The sequence below is a fragment of the Pristiophorus japonicus genome, chromosome 8 (genome assembly GCF_044704955.1).
Source record: "Pristiophorus japonicus isolate sPriJap1 chromosome 8, sPriJap1.hap1, whole genome shotgun sequence".
NCBI lineage: Eukaryota > Metazoa > Chordata > Chondrichthyes > Pristiophoridae > Pristiophorus > Pristiophorus japonicus.
The window spans coordinates 225,060,847-225,085,062 of record NC_091984.1 but is presented as its reverse complement, the minus strand read 5'-3'; the positions used below and the strand labels follow the sequence as shown (position 1 = coordinate 225,085,062).

At 47.4% G+C, this 24,216-nt stretch overlaps 2 protein-coding genes across 10 annotated transcripts in view; one reads left to right on the top strand and one right to left on the bottom strand.

The window, feature by feature from the left end:
* Window positions 1-24,216, top strand: part of LOC139269037 (ubiquitin carboxyl-terminal hydrolase 30-like) — a 90,862-nt gene that overhangs the window by 65,435 nt on the left and 1,211 nt on the right. For 7 of the 8 annotated variants that reach the window (XM_070888004.1, XM_070888009.1, XM_070888007.1 and 4 more), the window contains one exon: window positions 1,281-4,382. In XM_070888004.1, the coding sequence (XP_070744105.1) occupies window positions 1,281-1,545 (265 nt within the window). In that variant the 3' untranslated portion in view covers window positions 1,546-4,382. Of the gene's footprint in view, window positions 1-1,280; window positions 4,383-24,216 lie in introns of those variants that run through there. The other variant, XM_070888002.1, reaches the window with a different exon arrangement.
* alkbh2 (alkB homolog 2, alpha-ketoglutarate dependent dioxygenase) lies at window positions 13,133-23,631 on the bottom strand. Of its 2 annotated transcripts, none has more exons than XM_070888012.1 (4): window positions 23,610-23,631; window positions 22,578-23,050; window positions 20,027-20,225; window positions 13,133-14,573 (listed from the first exon to the last, which is right to left on the bottom strand). In XM_070888012.1, exons 2-4 carry the CDS (start codon window positions 22,906-22,908, stop codon window positions 14,264-14,266), a joined length of 840 nt encoding a protein of 279 aa, XP_070744113.1. In that variant the 5' UTR covers window positions 22,909-23,050; window positions 23,610-23,631; the 3' UTR covers window positions 13,133-14,263. The 2 variants fall into 2 exon arrangements, with proteins under 2 accessions (XP_070744113.1, XP_070744112.1); XM_070888011.1 differs by lacking the exon at window positions 23,610-23,631 and adding an exon at window positions 23,557-23,609.

Genomic DNA, 24,216 nt, shown 5'->3' with positions numbered 1-24,216 from the left:
GAAATCAAAATGTTGCGACTTTTACAGTCATTTCTATAGGCTGTGCAAAAGATCTCGCTGCCAAGGTTGGGCTTTCAGTGAAGACGGGCAAGAGAGTGATAACTGATCAAACCGAGTACTGTCCGACAGAGATTTTATTCTTGTGATGCTCCCCATTGTCGAATATCTTGCAGTCACTACTGTCTAGGTTCACGTATCGACAATGGGTATTTGGTCGAGATATTATATAGGAGCAGGAGTAGGCCACACGGTCCCTCGAGCCTGCTCCGCCATTCTATAAGATGATGGCTGATCTTCGACCTCAACTCCACTTTCCCGCCGTGTCCCCATATCCCTCGATTCCCTTAGAGTCCAGTATTGCAGTGAGGCGTGCACTGAGTAAGTGTACCTCTGAGCAGGAGGAAAATGAGAATACTGTTGGGGGGGGGTTAGGGGGTGAAAGAGAAGACCTTTCTCTCAGTGTCAGCTGTGGCTCAGTGGATAGCACACTCGCCTCTGAGTCAGAAGGTTGTGGGTTCAAGTCCCACTCCAAAGACTTGAGCACATTAATCTAGGCTGACACTCCCAGTGCAGTGCTGAGGGAGTGCTGCACTGTTGGAGGTGTCGTCTTTTGGATGAGCTGTTAAACCGAGGCCCCGTCTGCTCTCGGGTAGAAACATGGAGATTTACAGCGCGGAAGGAGGCCATTTCGGCCCATGGTGTCCGCACCGGCCGACAAAGAGCCTCATGGCTCTCGGTCAGCAACCCTGAAGGTTACATATAAACCTATGAGCAATGAACAATGGCGGAAAGGCAAAGAGCACCCAGCCCAACCAGTCCGCCCCACACAACTGCGACACCCCTTAAACTGAAACCTTCTACACTCCACCCCAACCGGCGCCATGTGATCCTGGGAGAGGCAAAGACCAGATTAAAAACCCAGGGAGAAAAAAAATCTGGGAAAATTCTGGGAAAAGGTAAACGTAAAATATCCCATGGCACTATTTTGAAGCAGAGCAGGGGGGAGTTCTCCCTGATGTCCTGGCCAATATTTATCCCTCTGTCCAACATAACAAACAAAAGAGTTTATGTGAATCATTATCACATTGCTGTTTGTGGGAGCTTGCTGTGCGCGTTTACCACATGACAACAGTGACTACACTCCAAAAGTGCTTCATTGGCTGTAAAGCGTTTGGGACGTCCGGGATGGGTGGTGAAGGGCGCTATATAAATGCAAGTCTTTCAAATGTGAGCTCAACGTTTCTGCTTTATTTCCCCCCCCCCTCCCCCCTCCCCCACAGCTCGTCGGTGTACTTGTTTCGACTGATGTCGGTCGTTGTCCATCACGGCGACATGCACTCGGGGCACTTCGTCGCATACCGCCGCTCACCATCCACCTCCAAGAACCCCGCGGCCGTCAGCAGCCAGTGGCTGTGGATCTCGGACGACACAGTGCGCCGAGCCAGCCTGCAGGAGGTCCTGGGCTCCAACGCGTACTTGCTGTTCTACGAGCGCGTCCGGCCACTGGTGAGGCGCGCGAGCCGCGAGTTCGTGCCGGAGGAGTGAGCGGAGCCAGGCGTTTGGCCGGTACGGTTTTTTTTTTTTAAAAAAAGAAGAGGGACAAATAATCTTCACGGTTTGAGAGGAAACCAAATTGCTGATGGGAGCTGGAGCCCAGCCAGATATCTGACTCCATACTTGTGCAGTGAACCAAAAGTGGTCTGAAATTGAAATAAAAGCAGCAAGTGCTGGAAATACGCCACTGGCTTGAGACAGCATCTGTGGAGAGAGAAACTGAGTTAACGTTTCATGTGGGTGACCTTCGGCCTGAACCGTTATCTCTCTCTCTCTCGCCACAGATGCTGTCTGACCTGCTGTGTGTTACCAGCATTTGCTGTTTTTATTTCCGATTTCTTGCATCCGCAGCATTGTGCTTTAGGATAAGAGGTCTGTTGTATGAAAACAGTATATATATTAATTTACCACTTAATTCCACAGCAAAAGGGGAGTCCTGGTTATATATTTGTGAACTGTGACCGTGTGCTTGACCCAGTTGAGAGGTGTATTACTTCAGAGGGGCACATGTTATTGCAAAGAAAATTTGGGGCTCAGCCCGGCAACGTCCTGTTGACTTGCTGAGTTGAAATCCTAATGTGAGAAGACGATCCCAGTCGCGTGTAAAGCCAGGCTGGAACGGACACTGGGTACCAACCCTGTCTGTCTGTCGAATATTGTTACAGTCTTGGCTCGGTTCTCACAGACCTATAATGCCAGTCGCAGGCTTAGTGCGAAGGGTTTTATAACAGGTTCAAAAAGCTCCCTTAAAGACTCGGTGGGTATGTGCACTGCCGGTACAGATCAGCAAGCTCCTGGTTCCCACTCCGCTCTCTGCTGATTCCGACGCAGCACAGCAGTTAGGCGGGTGCTGCAATTGGCCCTGTGCAGGGCGGGGGAGAGTCCGGGTTCCAATTGACTGCCGCTGGACTGTGCGTCTTGTCGGGTGAGGACTCGGCCCTGGTGTCCCAACCCAGCCAGATAACCTGCTCGCGCTCACCCTCGCGACTCGCACACGAACAGTAAAGACTCGAACGAGGCACCGCAGGGTCGCCAGTGCTCGCAGGGCCGTATCCAAGCACGAGTCCGCACCCGCCCCAGAGGAGGGATTGGCAGAAGTAGGTTCAAGAAGGTGGTGGACCACGTGAATGTGATGCAGCAAACTGCTCGAGTGCTATTTTCACTGCCATGGAATATGACTGGGGGAGTGCTGACACAGACCCCGAACACGACAGTAAAGGTGATTTTCACCCAATGTTCCCCTGTAAGCTGCGCTTTGTTCTGCGTGGCCTGTTTCTTTTACTGCGTGGTCCCTTTAAACGTCTGCGCATGCGCAGTTTTCACAGCGTAAAAGCCAGTGAGCGGCTTGCGCGGGACCTTGCAGATGGCCCGCGCCCGCGCACAGCGTAGCGGGAACATTGCTTTCACCACCAGTTTCCACAGAGTGCACTTTTGCTGATTATTGGGAATCCTCACTAGAGGGGGATCGTATTTAGCGCAGTCAGACATGGTTTTCTGATCTCATGGAGTGTCTATACAAAATAACAAAAGGTGATTGTGGGGGTAACATGTTCTGTGACCTGCCAACCAGAGAGTCGGATATAATCAAAAAAAAACCTCCAGTCATTTTATCCTCCTGGCAACCAAATAATCGAAGAAGTCCGGCTCCGAGAAAGAGAATCGCGAAGCTTCACGGGCCAGCGCACCCAGGTTTGATGCCTGGTTTTGGCTGGAGAGCTATTGGCGACAGTACCCCTGGGTTAGAGAGAGGAAGGGGGGGGAGAGAAATAAGCCAGCAATCCACCCACATCTTTTTATTTTAACCTCCCTGTATTGTATGTCCTCCCTGGCCAGAAGGTACATGAATCGCCCACTGCCACTTCCTGCTGGGGCCGCTGGCTGATGAGCAGCCAGCCTGCTTACACGGGTTGGACCAACCCTGCCAGTGTCCTTCATACTTTCCTTTCTCTCAAAGCATCAATGGGTTGCTTGGCATTGGCACCAAGTCTTAATCAGCCTGGCACTGTTGTAATATTCAGGAGCTGTACAGAACATGCCCTGTTTTGTTGGCTATCATCTTGTTTTTCATTTTGGATTTAATTGGGTCTACTCTTATTTTTATTCCCTACAAATTGGTGTTCCCTTTATCTTTCCCCCCTCCCATTATCACCACTGAATGTTTTTCTCAATTGGGAGACTCTTCAACAGTCGTAACACACATAATACTGTCTGTGTATCATCTCGGGTAAAGATGCATACAGGACTGTTGCTTTATTCTGTTAATGGGGCCACCTAAGTTGACCTGGTTGACCTAAGTGTGATTCTCCTTTAAGAGTTCTCCCTCCCCAGTGGGTGAACATACTGCCTGGTGTCGTGCTGAGCCGCTTGGTGATACGTTAGCTGGTCTCAGGCAGGGCTGCACCACAATTAGCCTGCATTCCCACCGACGGAAAGGCAGGAAATTACCCGGAATTCCTGCTCCTGTTCACTTCTACTAGAAAGGCGTCCATGAGTACATTGGGCGGGAACTCGATTGAGCCAATCTTCAAAAGGATCTCAATATTATTACCACCTTCACTTCCATTTCCGCCCCTTTCCTTGGGAACGTTCCCTGGGTTCCTGAGGATTGGAGGGAATGTGGTCCCATGAGCGCTGACCGTCCTCCGGTGCCTTTCCCATTCCTCATCCGGAGCTGGGCCTGTTGCAGCTCCCACCTGGCATCCACTCCCGGCCGAGCTCACTGGACTGAGAATCCCGACGGTGTGGGCAATCCTCTTGTCCCAGCCGGGATCAGCAGCTTTACACGGAGCCCTGGATTTTCTGGTCTGTACGGCTCGGTTCCGCGCTGGGTGATACATTTACCCGCTGTGGGGGGGGGGGTTGGGTGGGAGCTCCAGAGCTAGTGGAGTAACCGAGCAGTGAGTGTTGGGCAGGATATGTTGGTTATAGTGTCATTAACAACACAATCTCACCGTGAGCAGTCTGCCAGAATATTGTTCCACCCTGACATTTTCAGCAAAGTGAAGGAATTTGCGTTGTTCCCTCAAAGTCCTTGCTCCCAATATGGGCGCAAATGTGCATTTCTGCCCACCGGGAGTTGGACTATTTGGGTACATTTTATACGATGGTGTCCATGTCCTCTCAACACCTGACCCACATACCGGCCAGACTGCTTGGGTTAAAGCAGTGCTGCTGTCATCATTTATTTAAACTTTCAATTAAATACACAAGAGATGAGGGTGGTGAGTGCCACTTGGTTGAATTCGGTATGAACTCTCGTGTCGTCCTGAAATTGGGGCAGTTTTAAACCAATCGGGTTTATCGGAGACCGAGGAATGTGAAGGCTGGAAAAGACTACATTTCAGCTGGCTGGTCCCAGCCCATTTTGTATTTTACTTCAACATGACCGCTTTCTGGGACTGCCTTACTCCTATCCCATAGGAGCAGGAGGAGACCATTCAGCCCCTCGAGCATGTTCTGCTATTCAGTTGGCTGATCTGTAGCCGCATTTGCTCCATATCCCTTGATACCCTTAACGGAACAACAATTTATCGATCTCGGTCTTGAAAGCTTCAGTTGTCCTAACAACCTTTGGGGCGGGCTAAGGGAGGAGAAGGAAAGAGAGTTCCAGATTTCCACTACCCTTTGTGCTTCCTAATTTCATTCCTAAATGGCTCGGCTCCAAGACTGATTTTAAGATTGTGTTCCAATGTTGCTGTTTCCATTACCTTGTGGACCATGACTGTATCCAGTGATCCCAGCTCTCTCCTGCTAACCTGAACTGATTTTTTTTTTACCCCAAAGACTTGAGGTTCTGGATCACATGCTGTTTCTGTATTGAATCAAGGGTGAGGACTAGTCAAAGTGCCTGTAGTTTTGTATGGTGACAGAAAGTCTGCTTTATTTTGTATTTATTGCATGTGTATTGGATGGGGGTGAGTGGGGGGGGGGGGGGGAGGAGAAAAAAAGAGAGAGAGTGAGATTGGCCTTCCATTGCCATCAGAATCTTTCATGGTGATGATGGGGAGCCAACGTTTGTTAACTGCTGAGTCTAGGGCATTCATTATAGGCAACAATCCTGTCCCCGAACCTCTCTCTGTAAGATTAGTGCCATTCATCAGAGGCCCACCCATCGAAGGAGAGCGACGGGGATGGGGGGAGGGAGGGAAAGTGTCCGATGCACAGCAGGCAAATGCTGAGGGGTGGAAAAGGCCGGATCACAAGGCAAGCACCTCAAGTACTCCACTGTGCACACGGGCCCAAGTAGGGATTGTTCATTGCCGAGCGTAGCCTGCCTCAGCTGTTAGTGCACCGGTTCATCACCATGAAAGTATAACTGAGAGGTTGTGTGGCTGTCGTGCCAATGTGCGAGATGGAGAAAGTGGGAAACTGTAAATGTTTGATTTTTAATATTTTTGTGAGAAAATAATGTGAAGTTCTGATTGTATAAACAAGAAACTGAATGAAAAGAAAGCAACTTTTGCACTAACTGAATAATTGTACATGTGTGTACGTGTGTGTGTATATATATATATATATATATATATCTATATCTCTATGTATGTATATATATATATATATATATATGGTTGACGGAGAACGTATTTTCCAAGTGTTTTAATTAATTTGTCAGATGGAAAAGTAATAAAATTTTCTTTGGGCTAACAGCAAATCTCCATTTCAGTGTGGATTTGTCATTTATTTAAGCAACACTCCTCTGAACTTTCCCTTCTCGTTGCTCCTGGACTTCTCGTGTATTCAAACCAAGGCACACCGCACCGTCTCCGGCTCGAACCCATGCTGCAGGATTTCACGGTTCTGGAACTCCGTTCCTCCCTCAGTCTTCTCTTTCTCCTGGGATTTAGATTCTCAGGCCGAGAAATTCGGTGCATTTGCGCCTCCTGTTAGCGCCCCCGAGAGATACAAATGCCTGACCGCCCGGGCGCGAGGTTGGCAATGACTCCCGCCGTATTGGACGGGTGTTTAGCGGTGGCACTACAGCGTTGCCCCCCCCCCGATCTCCTGCGCCCGGAGATCGTGACATCATCGCCACGCGCATCGCCCCCCGTTAGGGCCCCCTGAAGCAGCGTCTTGCGACAACAGCGACAGCTTCAGGGGCCGGGATTCGGGCGGCCGGCCGCTACCGGGACAAAAATTAAAGAGGAAGTGGCCGAACGCAGGAGAGAAAAAAAACCTTTCCTCGTGCGGTTTCTTTGCCGGGTCAGGGCCACAATCGCTCAGCGTGGCACCCCTCGCTCCCCGGTGATCCCGGTAGGTGCCTTTTTCTTTTGCAGAGTCGCCAGCGTGGGCCCTTCCCTTTAATTGAGGGCCCAGCCCCTCGGACACGGCAGCGCTGCGCGGCCCAGTGCGTAGAGCTGCTGAGGCTCCCGCCCCAGTGCGAAGCGGTACACGTGCGCTCCACTACCCTTCGGGGCGGTAACCCGAATCTATCAAGAGGAGCGAGACTTTTGAATGAATTTTGCCCCCTTAAAACCTAATGGTACTACCTATTCACTGCTTCCTGTTTCACCTCATCTGATTAACCTTAATGGTCTCCTGAACAATGGGTCCTGGCCTTTTACATAAGAAATAGGAGCAGGTGTCGGCCATGCGGCCCCTCGGGCCTGCTCCGCCATTCAATAAGATCATGGCTGATCTTCTACCTCAACTCCACTTTCCTGCAGTATCCCCATATTCCTTGATTCCCTTAGTGCTCAAATCTCTGGGGTAGAGAATTCCAAAGATTCACAACCCTCTGAGTGAAGACATGTCTTCTTATCTCAGTCCTAAGGAGAGTGCAGCCAGAGTCAAATCCAAAGCACCACTGGAGGCTCAGCTGCACAGGGGTGAGGGACAAAGAATAAAAGAGCTTTAGTGGTAGGGGATCCATTATTTAGGGGAATAGAGAGGCATTTCTGCGGCCGTAGACATGACTCCAGGATGGTATGGTGCCTCCCTGGTGCCATGGCCAAGGATGTCACAGAGCGAACGCAGGGCATTCTAGGGATGGAGGGTAAACAGTTAGAGGTCGTGGTCCATATCTGGACCAATGACACAGGTTTAAAAAAAAAAGGGATGAGGTCCTGCAGGAAGAATTTAGGGAGTTAGGAGAAAAATTGAAGGGTAGGACCTCAAAGGTATAGTAATCTCCGGGTTACTACCGGTGTCACGTGCTAATGAGTACAAGAATAGAAGGATAGAGAGGATGAACACGTGGCTGGAGAGTTGGTGTAGGAGAGAGAGCTTTAAATTCCTGAGGCAATGGGACTGCTTCTGGGGGAGATGGGACCTGTACCAACCGGACTGGTTGCACCTCAACAGCGCCGGGACCAATATCCTCGCGGGGAGTTTTGCTAGTGCTGTTGGAGAGGGTTTAAACGGGCTTGGCAGGGGGATGGGAACCAGAAAACAAATTCAATAGGGAAGGAAGTAAAGCTGAAATTGGAAAGTAAGAATGTAGAAAGTGAACCTGTCAGTCCGAGGAAACAAAGGTTAGTAAGTCGTAATCAAGGAGGTCTTCCTGGGCTAAATGGTATATACTTTAATGCAAGGAGTATAGCGAATAGGACGGATGAGCTGAGAGCACAGGTAGACACTTGGTAGTATGACATTGTTGCCATTATAGAGACATGGCTGAAAGAGGGGCAGGTTTGGCAGCTAAATATTTCTGATTGCAGGATTTTTAGACAAGACGGGGGTAAAAAGTGAGGGCGCGTCACGGTACTGATTAAAGAAACTATTACAGCGGTGAGGAGGGATGATATGTTAGAGGGATCATCAAATGAGGACATATGGGTCAAACTGAAAAATTAAAAAGGGGCGATCACACTGCTGGGCATGTATTATAGACCCCCAAAAAGTAGGAAGGAAATAGAAGAGCAAATATGTAGGCAAATTTCTGTGAAGTCCAAAAACCATAGGGCAGTAACAGTAGTGGATTTCAACTATTCTAATATTGATTGGGACAGATATAGTGTGAACGATATAGAGGGTGCAGAATTCTTAAAATGCATTCGAGAACTTTTTTAGTCGGTATGTAACAAGCCCAACACGAGAGGGGGCAGTTCTGGATTTAGTTTTGGGGAATGAAGCTGGAAAGGTGAAAGGGGTATCAGTGGCAGAGCACTTGGGTGCCAGTGACCATAATTCAGTCACTTTCAAGGTAGTTATGGATAAGGACAAGGATAGACCAGCAATAAAAGTCACAAATTAGGGAAAAGCTAACTTTGCTAAGTTGAGAAATGATTTGGCCACAGTGGACTGAAACAGCTACTTGTAGATAAATCCATGTCGGAACAGTGGGAGGCATTCAAGGAGGAGATCCGGAGGGCTCAGGCCAAACATGTGCCCTTAAAGAAAAAGGGTGGGAATAGCAATTCTAGGGCCCCCTGGATGTCTAGTGACTTACAGGAGAGGATAAAGAAAAAAAGGGAAGCTTATGTCATATACTGATGGCTAAATACTATAGAATCTCTGGAGGACTATAGAAAGTTCAGTGGTAAAATTAAAAAGGTTATTAGGAATGCTGAGAGAGAGCATGAAAAATTCTTGCAAGCAAAAGTAAGGAAAATCCAAAAATGTTCTATAAATATATTAAGAGTAAGAGGGTAACTAAAGAAAGGGTAGCGCCTATTAGAGACCATGAGCGTAATCTCTGTGTGGAGGCAGAAGATGTTGGTATGGTTCGTAACAAATACTTTGCGTCTGTTTTCACAAAGGAAAGGGGCAATGCAGATACCGCTATCGAGGAGGAGTGTGAAATTATGGACAAAATAAATATAGTGAGAGAGAAGGTATTAAATGTTTTAGCAGCTTTGAAAGTGGATAAGTCACCAGGCCCGGATGAAATGCATCCCATGCTGTTGAGCGAAGCAAAAGAGGAAATTGCAGAGGCATTGACCATTTTCCAGTTCTCTTTGGATCTGGGCATGGTACCGGACGACTGGAGGACTGCTAATTTAGTACCCTTGTTTAAGAAAGGAGAAAGGGATAGGCTGAGTAATTACAGGCCTGTCAGCCTAACCTCAGTGGTGGGAAAATGATTGGAAAAAATCGTGAAGGGAAGATTGTGTTTGACTAACCTGACTGATTTTTTCGAGGAGGTAACCAGGAGGGTCGATGAGGGTAGTGCATACGATGTAGTATATATGGACTTTAGCAAAGCTTTTGATAAGGTCCCACATGGCAGACTGGTCACGAAGGTAAAAGCCCATGGGATCCAGGGCAAAATGGCAAGTTGGATCCAAAATTGGCTTGGAGGTAGGAAGCAAAGGGTAATGGTTGATGGATGTTTTTGTGACTGGAAGGATGTTTCCAGTGGGGTTCTGCAGGGCTCAGTACTGGGTCCCTTGCTTTTTGTGGTATACATCAAAGATCTAGATTTGAATATAGGGAGTATGATTAAGAAGTTTGCAGACACACTAAAATTGGCTGTGTGGTTGATAATGAAGCGGAAAGTCATGGACTGCAGGAGGATATCAATCTACTGGTCAGGTGGACAGAGCAGTGGCAAATGAATTCGGAGAATTGTGAGGAGGGCTAATAAGGAAAGGGTATACATATTAAACGGTAGGCCATTTAGAAGTGTTGATGAACAAAGGGACCTTGGAGTGCTTATCCACAGATCCCTGAAAGTAGGTCAGGTGGATAAGGTGATGAAGAAGGCATACGGGATGCTTGCCTTTATTGGCCGAGGCATAGAATATAAGAGCAGGAAGGTTGTGCTTAAATTGTATAATGCTCTGGTTAGGCCACAGCTGGAATACTGCGTGCAGTTTTGGTCGCAGTATTATAGTGAGGATGTGATTGCATTGGAGAGGATGCAGAGGAGATTTACGAGAATGCTGTCTGGAATGGAGAATCTTAGCTATGATGGCTAGGCTGGGTTTGTTCTCATTGGAACAGAGGAGGCTGAGAGGAGACCTCATTGAGGTGTATAACATTTTGAGAGGCCTGGATATAGTGGATAGCAAGGGCCTATTTCCCTTGGTGGAGGGGTCAATTACAAGGGGGCATAGTTTTAAAGTGTTTAGTGGAAGGTTCAGCGGGGATTTGAGGGGAGGATTCTTCATGCAGAGGGGTGTGGGGGTCTGGAACTCACTACCTGGAAGTGTGGTGGATGCAGAAACCCTCACCACATTTAAAAGGTGCTTGGATGGGCACTTGAAGTGCCGTAACCTGCAGGGTTACAGACCTAGAGCTGGTAAGTGGGATTAGACTGGATAACCTCTTGTTGGTTTGATGGTATGATGGTAAGTGCTTCAGGGAATTAAATACGGCCAGTGATCTGGACAACTTTCGATCGCCTGGACGGGTCGGAGAGGAATTTTCCCAGATTTGGCCTGAGTTTTTAATGTTTTTTTTGCCTCTCCCAGGAGATCACATGGCTCCGGTTGGGATGGAGTGTAAAATGTTGCGGTGCAGGTGTATTGCAGTTATGTGGGGCGGATGCTTTTTACCTTTCCGCCATTGTTCATAGGTTTATATGTAACCTTCAGGGCTGCTGACCGAGGGCCGTGCGGCTCTTTGTCGGCCGGCGCGGACACGATGGGCCGAAATGGCCTCCTTCTGCGCTGTAAATTTCTTGGTTTCTGTTTCTATGTTTCTAAATGGCTGACCCCTTATTCTGAGATTCAGCTTGATTTCTCAATTTATAAAAGGCTCCAGCAGTGACTCAGAACTTATCTACGAGTGGCTGCGATATACACAACATGGCATTGCCATTCTCGATCCCCAGTTTGCGAAGGGTTAACTCTTCTCAGCTGGGACAACAGTTGGGTTGTTGCAATATGCCTCAGTGCTCATGGGCGGTAGGGGAGAGGAATTGGCCAGCATTTCCATTCTCGGATCGTGCTCCAGCAACCCTGCTGGAAATTTGCACGCGCTGATGTTGGATGTGAAGAAGGTGAGCTCAGATGTGCAACCTCCTGCAGTTGAATAGCTCGCCAACACTTGCAGTCAACAGTCAGACGTGGAAAATGGCTGCTTGAGCTAAATAATAGAAGGTTCTCAGCAGCTGTGGAACCAAGCCCCAGCCATTGTTAACACATAGAGAGGGGAAAAAATAATTGTTTCATGTTTTTACAAATCAGCAATTTCTGTTGAATTATTAGAGTTAATGCCTGCAATCCCTCACAATGCACCCTTTTGTAAGACTTTGAGAAAACCTTTCTTTGAACAAACTTGCTGCGTGGTGTGGATCATGAAGTTGTGCCAAGTTAGTAGCAGCTAAAAACTGGACATAATGCCCCTCAGTTCGGGAAAGAAAATAATTCAGCCAGAGTTCCCACCGACGATCCTGCTGGAATTACCTGCGTCGGCACACTGCGATTACCCCCACCAGATAAAACAAGGGTAGAGTTTCTTTTTCCTTGTGGAACTCAGATCAGCCACGATTTTATTGAATGGCAGAGCAGGCTCGAGGGACCAAATGGTCTACTCCTGCTCCTATTTCTTCTGTTCATTCTTCAGGTGAAGAGAGGTAAGGAAAGGGGCAGAGGCCTGTTGTATCCACCCCGATTGTGTTGCCCTAGGATTTCCCAGGGTTCTCTTCACTGACCTCATCACCATAACCCCGCCCCCATTTCTTCCTCTTTCCAACAGTAGCTGTGGATGATTCTGCCATCTCCATTTACACCCTATCTAGACTCATCTAATGTTTCTTAACTTGCCCCATTACCATCTCCTTTTGGCTTGCACCATCATCCCTTTCTCCCTCTTAATCTCTCCTGCCTTCCACCCTATCACAGACCTTCCCTTTTATTCTTTCCTTCCCCCCTTCCCCTCCCCTTTCCTCCTTCCATCTTCCCCCCCCCCACCCTTCCTCCTTCCTCCTTTCCCCCCTTCCCCTAAACTTGCTTAAATCTGTTACATCTCTAACTTTTTCTAGTCTGATGAAGGCTCATGGACCCAAAGCGTTAGCACTGTTTCTCTCGCCACAGATGCAGCCTGACCTGAGTATTTCCAGTTTTTAATTTCAGATTCTAGCATCTACAGTATTTTGCTTTTGTAACCGACCTTGTACCTGGAATAAGTGCAGGCCCAATGTTGATTATAATGAAGCAGGAGGAGAAGTAGAATTGGTCAGAGCACAAGAGTTTCTCTGCTAAGAAGCTCAGTGATGCAAAACTGAAGGTACTACAGCACCAATGTTCCCTCTTATTTATTTTTGGGTGCACTGTCCCTTTAAAAAGGAGCTGGGCAGCCCATTCAAGGTTTCACACATGCACAAAACTTTACATTGAAAAGGCCAGCCCTGGGCTGCACAGGACTGGCAGAGAGCTGCATGACAGCACACCTTATGGGGAACATTGTGCAGCACCACTCCTGGCCACTGGGTGTTAGTGTGACAAGTTTACATAGAAATTTATAATGGGAAAAGCTGACATGGGCAAGAAGCAAGATTGGATAGACAAGTGACAAATGTTACAACAGGGTTTAGTTAAATATTACAGGGCTTCACAGCTTGCAGTCAAAGCCGGCATCCCCCTGAGTTTCGTGCGCTTTGCAGCAGGAGTCAGTGGAAGTGGTACTGAGTGGGAACCTTGGCTGATTTTCCTCACCCCACGCCTGCTCCCTAGCTGTATTCCAGCTACACGTAAACCAATTGCAGCATCCCAAATGCTGCCAGAACTACACACACACACACACACACACAAACTTACTCCCTACCAACTATGCTACAGAAATTGTTGCTACAAATGTACTTCCATTGCTGTACTGAGAGTTGCTATGTATTTAATAAACTTGGCAAGGGTTGCAAGCATAAATCTGTCACAATGTAGAATCGTTACCTATAGGTATATTTCTATTTGCTGTATTAGTGGAGCCCCCCCCACCCCCCCCGAAAATGTTATCACACACCCTCCCAGAGACATTGCATGCCTTGCAAGAAAACCATTTGTAACTGATGCCTGTCCACGTTATCCTGTTATTGTTGTTCACATCAGAAGGAACAATTTAAAAAAGTGCCCATCCATTACAGCATTCTAGAAAATAGATGGGTAATGAGACCAGATTCTTCTTTGAAATATGTAACGCAACTTTCATTTGTTTAAAAACTGACCCCCACAGTATACAGACTCTGTCTTACAAATGCAGAAAGTCCTATGCTTGACCCTTGACCTTTGCTGGGTCAGTTCTGGCAGCATTTGGGATGCTGCAATTGGTTTACGTGTAGCTGGAATACAGCGAGGGAGCAGGCGTGGGGTGAGGAAAATCAGCCAAGGTTCCCACTCAGTACCACTTCCACTGACTCCTGCTGCAAAGCGCACGAAACTCAGGGGGATGCCGGCTTTGACTGCGAGCTGTGAAGCCCTGTAATATTTAACTAAACCCTGTACAAATTACCATCTCGATTGACACATGAAAAAGGTGGTAGAGGCAGAAACCCTCATCACAGTTAAAAGGTCCGTGGGTGTGCACTTAAAGAGCCGTGACCTACAGGTCTACGGACCAAGTGCTGGAAGGAGGAATTAGGCCGGGTGGCTCTTTTTCGATTGGGATGGACATGATGGGCCGAATGGCCTCCTGTGTGGTAAATTTTCAATGATTCTATGAAGAATGGTCCAAGGTACCAAAAAGACCGCTGGTGGCAGTAGACTTAAACTCATCAGCTTCAAGAGAAACGGGGAGAAAAAACATTCAGAAACTGAACAAAAACTCTTTCCCACGTCTACCGCCAATCCCCATTGGCTGGGGGAGTGGGGGGGTAGCGGTGGAGATAAAGCTCTCAGTTCTTGGGTGGAGGCAGAACCTTGCGAAAGGTCAGGTTGACCCTGGGGGCCAGCACCTTCCTGCGGGCCGGAAGACTGTGGTACCAGTGGACGTTGGTCGGGTATTTCATCAGCAGCAGGCTGCCGTGGCCCAGAAGCAGCTTCACTGGTTCCAGGCGGTGCGTCGCGCACTTGCCCCGCGAGTCTCCGTGGCGGAAGATGAAGTCCCGGCAGGCCCCAAAGGATACGGATGCAATGGGGCTGCGAGGCTCCAGCTCCTTCTCATCGTCCCGATGCTCCCCGATGTGATCACTTCCATCTTTGTACCTGGCGGCGAAGAGTGGTTCAAGAATTACTAACTTGCACCCGGGGCAGGGTCGCGATACACCCTCTCGCTACTGTTAAATCTGCTGGGCAGGCCACATATGTCTGGCATGCCAGACACGAGACCCCCCCCCCCCCCCTCCAAAGCAAGTGCCCTACTCGGAGCTCCTTCACGGCAAACGAGCCAAAAGTGGGCAGCAGAAACATTACAAGGACACCCTCAAAGCCTCCCTGATAAAGTGCAACAGCCCCACTGACACCTCGGAGTCCCTGGCCAAAGTGGAGGAAGTGCATCCGGGAGGGTGCTGAGCACCTGGAGTCTCATCGCCGAGATCGTGCAGAAATCAAGCGCAGTCAGCGGAAAGAACGTGCAGCAAACCAGTCCCACCCTCCCCTTCCCTCAATGACTATCTGTCCCACCTGTGACAGGGACTGTGTGTCTCATATTGGACTGTTCAGCCACCCAAGGACTCACTTCAGGAGTGGAAGGAAGTCTTCCTCGATTCCGAGGGGACGATGATGATTATTATTATTATTATTAAAATTGCAATGCCTGTTCCATATCGGTGCTCAGCAATTTCTAGACCTTGGATAGCTCAACACAATTGGCCATTCTTCCAAGTGTTATCCTGAACAATGACTGTCAGCAGGTCATTCGAACATAGGAGAGCCTGATCTGGACTACCAGCTGGACCGTGTATTTATACAGCACCATTAACGTAGCAAAACATCCCAAGGTGCTTCATAGGAGCATTATCAAATACCTCGAGTCTCGTCGCAGGCAGCTGAAGGAGTGTGCGGCAAACCAGACTCCCCACCCAGCTTTCCTTCAACCACTGTTTGTCCCACCTGTGACAGAGACTGTAATTCCCGTATTGGACTGTTCAGCCACCTGAGAACTCACTTTTGAGTGGAAGCATAGAAACATAGAAAATAGGTGCAGGAGTAGGCCATTCAGCCCTTCGAGCCTGCACCACTATTCAGTAAGATCATGGCTGATCATTCACCTCAGTACCTCTTTCCTGCTTTCTCTCCATACCCCTTGATCCCTTTAGCCGCAAGGGCCATATTGAGCTCACTCTTGAATATATCCAATGAACTAGCATCAACAACTCTCTGCGGTATTGATGATGATCAAACAAAATTTAACACCGAGTAGCTTGGTCAAAGAGGTAGGTTTCAAGGAACATCATAAAAAGGAGGGGAGAGAGGGAGAACGAGGTTTAGGGAAAAAATGCCAGAGCTTTGGCCTCAGGCACCTGAAGGCATGGCAGCCAATGGTGGAGCAAATAATATCAAGGCTGTGCAAGAGGCCAGAATCAGAGGAGCGCAGAGATCTTGGAGGGTTGTAGGGCTGGAGGAGGTTGCAGAGATAGGGAGGGGTGAGACCATGGAGGGATTTGAAAACAAGGATGTGGATTTTAATATTGACCCATTGAGAGACCAGATGCCAATGTACAGGGGTGATGGGTGAACAGACTTGATGCGAGTCAGCAGAGTTTTGGATGAGCTCAGGTTTCTGTAGGGTGGAAGTTGGGAGGCCAGCCAGGAGAGCGTTGGTAGTCAAGTCTGGAAGTAACAAAGGGCACGTTGAGGTTTTTAGCAGATGGGCGATGTTACGGAGGTGGAAATAGACGGTCTTAGTGATGGTGGAGATGTGGTCAAAAGTTCATCTCGGGGTCAAATACAATAACAGAGTTGCGAAAGGTTTGGCCCAGCATCAGACAGTTGCCAGGGAGAAGAATGGAGTTGGTGTCTAGGGAACGCAGTTTGTGGCGGGGACCGAAGACAATCTTCCCAATATTTAGTTGGAGGAAATTTCTGCTCATCCAGTACTGGATGTTGGACAAGCGGTGAGACAAATCAGAGACAGCGGAGGGGTCAGGAGAGATGGTGGTGAGGTAGAGCTGGGTGCCTTCAGCATACATGTGGAAACTGACGCTGTGTTTTCAGATGATGTCGCCAAGGGGCAACCTGTAGGTGAGAAATAGGAGAGGGACTAAGGATAGATCATTGGGGGACTGCAGAGGTCCACACACACACACACACACATTTTCAGCTCGTGACCAGGAGTGCGCACCCTGGCTTGGTTTAACCTTCTCTAACCCAGAGGCCAAAGCTCTCCTACTGCCCTCGTGGCCAAATCAGCTGACTCTGTACAGACCAGGGATTGGACCAGAGTCTCTCCAACTCCATCGCTTTATATCCCTGAAGCCATCGGGAAAGCTTCATGGAAAGAGTCATCAATTTTCTTCCGTCTTTCTGGAAGAAATAAAGAATTTTTTCCATTTATGCAGCACTTTATTGGGTCACTGAAACATCTCAAATGTTTCACAAAGCAAATTGCTTTTGAACCACAGTCCCTATGTAGGCACATGAGGCAGCCATTCTGCATCAGTAATGAAATAAATGACCAATTACTGGGTTTTTTTTTTGGTTACTTCATACGAGCTTTGCGAAGTGGCAACACTCATCTCAAGAGTCAGAAATCAAGGCCATTTAACCATGTGATCTAATCCCTCTCTCCGATTCACCCAGCCGCACTTCCAACTGCACTTTGAACTCCCCCCAATGTCTGACCACAAGGGACGATAAATCCAGGTCATTACGTGGGCTGACAGCAAAATCAGTAGGAATTTTACAAGTGCCAACTTGGCTCAGTGCTAGTATTCTCAAACCGAGTCAGAAAATCGTAGGGGCAAGCCCCACTTCAGGACTGGAGCACCGAGCGAGTGCTGCATTGGTAGAGCTGTCTTTCAGATGAGACATTAAATCTAGATGCCAATTGTCTGTTCAAGTGAACATTAAAAAAGAGCAGGGGAGTTTTCCTGGTGTCCTGGACAATATTCATCCCTCAATCAAGGCCATCAAAACCTGCGGTGTGCACAAGAGAGCTGTCACTTTAACCTGTCTAACAACATAGATACTTCAAAGTAATTCACTGGCTTTTGAAACCTAGAAATTTACAGCGCAGGAGGAGACCATTTTGGCCCATCGTGGCCAACAAAGAGCTGCACGGCCCTCGGTCAGCAGCCCTGAAGGTTCCATATAAACCTATGAACAATGAACAATGGCGGAAAGGTAAAGAGTACCCAGCCCAACCAATCCGCCCCACACAACTGCGACACCCCCTTGCACTAAACATTCTACACTCCACCCCAACCAGAGCCATGTGACCTGTAAAGCTTTGGGATACCTTGAGAATGTGAAAGATGCTATACCAGTGCGAGTTTGTTATTTTTCTTCTCTGAAGGTGCTGCTACCTCTTAGACCAGCATTTCTCTTTAATGTTTCTTGCTGGATGCAACCAGAGTTGTAATTAGACTGGGTTCCACAGAACCAGAGTGCAAGGCACTGGGACTATAGCCACTGCAATTGTCACAACAGTCAAGTATATATTTTTACTCCATTGTATGTGAGCGAATGGACAAAGGGATGGGAAAAGCCAAGCAGGTCCATCAGGGCCTGCCCCATCCAATAGACAGCACAACCTCACACACTGTTCAATGACCCCTAATCACAAACTCCTGGGAATGATAAATACAACCTGCAACTAATTGAAGAAAACTCCTCTCCGACTTCCTATAGTAATCAAACAAGGCTCCAGGTCACCAATAGCACATGCCTCCTCAATCGTAGCCAACTCCCAATTTACCCTTTATAACTGGAAAAAGTCATCTTCTCTCAGGAATTTGCCAAGTTCCCTTTTAAAGGACTCTGGAGACTCCTTACCCACCAAGTGTGTTGGCAAAATAGGTGGCAGGGAAGGAGTCTGCCTCCACACCACACGTTGAAATCATAGAAGTTTACAGCAAGGAAGGAGGCCATTTCGGCCCATCGTGTCCGCGCCGGCCAACAAAGAGGCTACCAGCTGAATCCCACTTTCCAGCTCTAGGTCCATAACCTTACAGGTTACGGCACTTCAGGTGCACATCCAAGTACTTTTTAAATGTGGTGAGGCTTTCTGCCTCTACCACCCTTTCAGGCAGTAAGTTCCAGACCCCCACAACCCTCAATATGAAGAAATTTCCCCTCAAAATACCCTCGAAACCTTCTACCAATTACTTTAAATTTATGCCCCCTGGTTGTTGACCTCTCTGCTAAGGGAAATAGGCCCTTTCTATCTGCTATATCCAGGCCCCTCAATTTTATACACCTCAATGAGGTCTCCCCTAAGCCTCCTCTGTTCCAATAAAAACAAATCCAGCCTATCCAATCTATCCTCACAGCTTAGATTCGCCACTCCAGGCAACATCCTCGTAAATCTCCTCTGTACTCTCTCCAGTGCAATCACATCCTTCCTGTAATACGGTAACAATCTTGGCCCAAGGCTCTAAAGCACAGGTCGCAGGCAGCAAGAGCACCCAGGTCAGTGTCAGCTGTGGCTCAGTGGGTAGCACTCGCGCCTCTGAGTCAGAAGGTTGTGGGTTCAAATCCCACTCCAGAGACTGGAGCACAAAAATCTAAGCCCGACTGAGGGTGTGCTGCACTGTCAGGTGGGCTGTGCTCGCTGACCTACATCGGCTCCCGGTTAAGCAACACCTCAATTTCAAAGTTCTCAACCTTGTTTTCAAAGCCTCTCCCTATCTATAATCTCCTTCAACCCTACAACACCCCACTGCCGCCCGAGATGTCTGCGCTCCTCTAATTCTGCCCTCTTGAGCATCCCTGATTATAAATCGCTCAACCATCGGTGGACCTGCCTTCTGTTGCCGAGGCCCCAAGCTCTGGAAGCCCCTGCCTAAACTTCTCTTTCCTCCCTTAAGATAATCCTTAAAACCTACCTCTTTGACCAAGCGTTTGGTCATCTGCCCTAAGTTCTATTTATGTGGGTCAGTATCAAATTTTTGTTTTATAATACTCCCGAGAAGCACCTTGGAACGTTTTACTACGTTAAAACGCTATATAAATACAAGTTGTCGTCTTTTGGTGAGACGTTAAACTGAGGCTCCATCTGCTCTCAGGTGGACGTAAAAGATCCCATGGCACTATTTCAAAGAAAAGCAGGGGAGTTATCCCCGGTGTCCTGGCCAATATTTATCCCTCAATCAACAGATTATCTGGGTCATTATCACATTGCTGTTTGTGGGAGCTTGCTGTGCGCAAATTGGCTGCTGCCTTTCCCACATCACAACAGTGACTACACTCCAAAAGTACTTCATTGGCTGTAAAACATTCTGGATATCCTGAGGTCATGAAAGGCACTTTATAAATGCAAATTTTTCTTTTTATTTCTGTTCAGATATTCTCTCTTTCCCTCCCCAGGGAAAAGGAACCAGCCTCAACAAGGTCCGAATTGGGAACTCTGAGGGGAACTGTGGGCATGGATCAGCCACCGGCCCTTCTGCGTTATGGCAAATTGAAGCCTCAGTACGCTGCCTGATAATCAGTCATTTCAGCACAGCGCCCTTGTCCCATCCCATCCCCACCCCTCCCTGTGGTCTTTGAATATTCACCTGTTGATCAGCACAAAGTTGAACATGTGTCCTGTAACCTGCGTGACTCTGTCTCTTATCTTCTCCAGCACAGGAAGCCAAGGCTTCGGGGCCAGGGTCACTCCTGAATATGTGTAGGTCAGACCAAGGTCACCATAGGTCACCTGTTTGCGTGGAATATCGTGCCATTTCCCAAACACCAGCACTTTGGTCAGGTCACCTTAAAGAGGAAAAAAAACAATTTTCAGTAAAATAATTTAAGTAAAGATAGTGATTACGGTATTTGAACTATAGATACTGGCAAGGATCTTAGGAAAAGGCCATTAAGCCCAACAGATGTATACCATTTTGATAGGTCTACCCCCTTATCTCTCCAGAAACAAGTTTAGTTGCTTATTGACTGTCTGGTTCAATTGCCTTTTCCAATAACTAATTCCACAACATTATTCGTATACTAAAAACTTCTGCCCGACTACCTTCGTCCACCTAGCTTGCTAATATTTAACTTTGAACCCTTCACCATAGTGCAAACATTTCTTGGATCAACTTTGTCAACGTTTTTTTGCTGAAAGTTTCAGTTTTACCAGCTCCAAGTTTCTTTTCCAAAGAAAGCAGGCCCAACTCTTAGCCTTTCAGCTATGGCTCAGTGGACAGCACACTCGCCTCCGAGTCAAAAGGTTGAGCACATAAATCTAGGCCGACACTGCAGTGTAGTGCTGAGGGAGTGCTGCACTGTCAGAGGTGCCGTCTTTCAGATGAGACGTTAAACCGAGGCCAATATTTATCCCTCAAGTCAACATAATAAAAACATTATCTGGTCATTATCACATTGCTGTTTGTGGGAGCTTACTGTGCGCAAGTTGGCTGTCGCGTTTCCTACATTACAACAGTAACTACACTCCAAAAGTACTTCATTGGCTGTAAAGTGCTTTGAGACGTCAGGTGGTCATATATAAATCCAAGTCTTTCTTTTCTGTCCTCAGAAGTTAAATTACTGATACACAGTCACCTCAGGAGGTAATCATAGAACGGTTACAGCACAGAAGGAGGCTATTTGGCCTGTTGAGCCCGTGCTGGCTCTCTGCAAGAGCACTTCAGCTAGTCCCCGTAACACTGAAGTTTTTTTCCTTCAGGTACTGATCCAATATTTTTTCCTTCAGGTACTGATCCAATTCCCTTTCAGGCCATGCATTCCAGATCCTAACCACTCGCTGAGTAAAAAGGTTTTTCCTCATTTCGCCTATGGTTCTTCTGCCCATCACTTTAAATCTGTGTCCTCTAGTTCTCGACCCTTCTGCCAATGGGAAGGGTTTTTCTGTCTACTTTTCAACCCGCAAAAGGCGGTTTCAGAGAAGTGATGTGATGAGATGGTTAATTAAAAATGGAAAAGATAAATCTGAAATATTACTTTAAACTAAATTGTGACTGAGACAAGGGAACACAGGACTGATCTCAGGAAATTCTTCAGTGTATGGAATGGGCCTCAAGAGAGAGAGTAGTGGGAGAAAACCCTGGAATAATTCTGGATGGACAAATTTAGATGGGCCGAATGGCCTTCCTCCTGTGTGATCTGCCCTACAATGTAAACGCAGCACTGGGAGTCAGAACAGATCTGGTTCAAGTAGAAGCAGTTCTGCTTGTCAAACAAAAAATGAGTCAGGGTCAGCTGTGGCGCAATGGGCAGCACCTTTGCCTCGGAGTCAGAAGGTTGTGGGTTCGAGTATCACTCCAGGGACTTGAGCACAAAAAAAAAAATCTAATATAGTGCTGAGGGAGTGCCGGAGGTGCCATCTTTCACATAAGACGTTAAATCAAGGTCCCATCTGCCTTCTCAGGCAGATGTAAAAGATCCAATGGCACTATTTCAAAGAAGAGCAGGAGTTATATACCCAGTGTCTTGGGCCAATATTTATCCCTCAAATCAACATAACAAAAACAGATTATCTGGTCATTACCACATTGCTGTTTGTGGGAGCTTGCTGTGCGCAGGTTGGCTGCTGCATTTCTAACATTATAAGAACATAAGAATTAGGAACAGGAGTAGGCCATCTAGCCCCTCGAGCCTGCTCCGCCATTCAACAAGATCATGGCTGATCTGGCCGTGGACTCAGCTCCACATTCCTGCCCGCTCCCCGTAACCCTTAATTCCCTTATTGGTTAAAAATCTATCTATCTGTGATTTGAATACATTCAATAAGCTAGCCTCAACTGCTTCCTTGGGCAGAGAATTCCAGAGATTCACAACCCTCTGGGAGAAGAAATTCCTTCTCAACTCGGTTTTAAATTGGCTCCCCCGTATTTTGAGGTTGTGCCCCATTACAACAGTGACTACATTCCAAAAGTATTTCATTGGCTGTAAAGCGCTTGGAAACGTCCGGTGGTCGTGAAAGGCGCTATATAAATCCAATATATAAATGCCAACTTTTCTGGTCCAACTAGTTCGAAAAACAACAGCCGCCCTGTGGGTGAGCCGGGATCGCTGCTCAGTAAGGCAGAGGCCAGAATTTACATTTTTGTTTAGAGGGAACTGTGCTTCTGTAAATTCTACCCTCCCCATTCCCTCAATCAGTACCTGAAAAATACTCCAGCTCTTTCTCCAATTGCACGAATATTTCATCTGCCTCGGATTTGGTGAATAATTTGGTATAATCACAATCCAGGCCCTCGGCTCTAATTCGCCTCCAGGAATATTCAGCGCCTCTCACCGCTTCCTGCTCAGCGAGGAGGGGTAGCGGTTCTGTCGCTGCGCCTCCTCCTGTATCGCTTTTCAATTTCTTCCGAGGACTCTCGGCTCCTTCATCGCCCGAATTCACCAGGTCTTTTTCCATCTGCCATTTTATTTCACACCGCTCAGATTTGTGGTTTTCAGAGTTCTTCCATTGCTTAATCACGAACTTGTCCATTGTTGCCCGTGGTTGCACGCCATGCTTTGGGCAGCTTTCTGGTGTTGAGGTGAAGTTATCTCCAGCAGCAATCGGCTTAGAAAACAGTACGTGGACTAAAAAACAGAAAATGCTGGAAATACTCAACAGGTCAGGGCAGCATCTGTGGAGAGACAAACAGGGTTAATGTTTCGGGTCAATGACCCTTCGTCAGAGTATCTGGACATTCTTTATATACGTGTTTGACTATAAAGTCTAGCCCACTTCTACACTGTGCTTATTTTTGTTTGTTTCCCTCTTCTGAAGCCATCATCACTCCTTAGGTGGCACAGTCCCCACCACTGACACCATCCACGCTTAGCAAGTTATCCCAGACTATTCAGCTATGGGAGGAATCAACCCAGCCCAATTCTGTTTCCATGCACCTCCACTTTCCAGTAGGGATCACCGGACAGCGATCATGGTTATCCCTACTAAAACCGGGTAGTTGAGGCATAGTAGCCTCCCAGATAATTGTCTTCTACAGAATCAGCTTACTTTTGAATTTTAACCGTGACAGAATTGTACCAACTGAGCTACGACTATTGCAAATTTGTCTTTCTATAGATGAAGTTTAAGAAATCCTAACCCCCCCCCCCCAGAATTTACCCCAATGCCCTAGTGTTACACCTTCCAGCTGAGACCCAACATAGCCTGCTCCAGACCAAACTCTTGTCGCTTACACTTCACAGACTCACTTCCTCCTTCCTGTAACCCTGCACGTGTCCAGGATCAGCCAATCAGCGCGCAGTATTTCACCGTATTAACCCAATAAATGCCAGGGCACACAAAATAAATGGATTGAAATGAATGAATGAATCCCATGACATAGTATTTGTAAGAGGGGAAATAAAAGCTCCTTGTAAAATAAGCGTCCAGAATTCCATGTGCAAATTTTTAGTACTTAATTGTGCAAAATGCAGCAATGAATGATTAGCCATTTAGGTTGATTGGGAGTAAAGTTACTTTTATTCCCCTGCTGACTTTTAACATCATTAAATATTGAATAGATTTTAAACCCCATAAGATGTAAGGAGAAGAAATGATTGAAAGGAACAAATTGTAAGGTCAGGAACGCAGCTCTAACATCAGGTTTTATGTATTTTAATGTTGTAGACTTATTTCGATCATTAAGTCCCTTTTGTTGCTATTAGGGACTGTCCAGAAGTTGCTATTGAGCATAAGTTCAAGGCTGATGAGACACCAAGTCTATGTATAGTGTTTAAAAATTGAGTGGTATTTTATTTTCTGTAGGGTCGGCCCACAAAGTCCCCCCGCCCACTCGGGTTA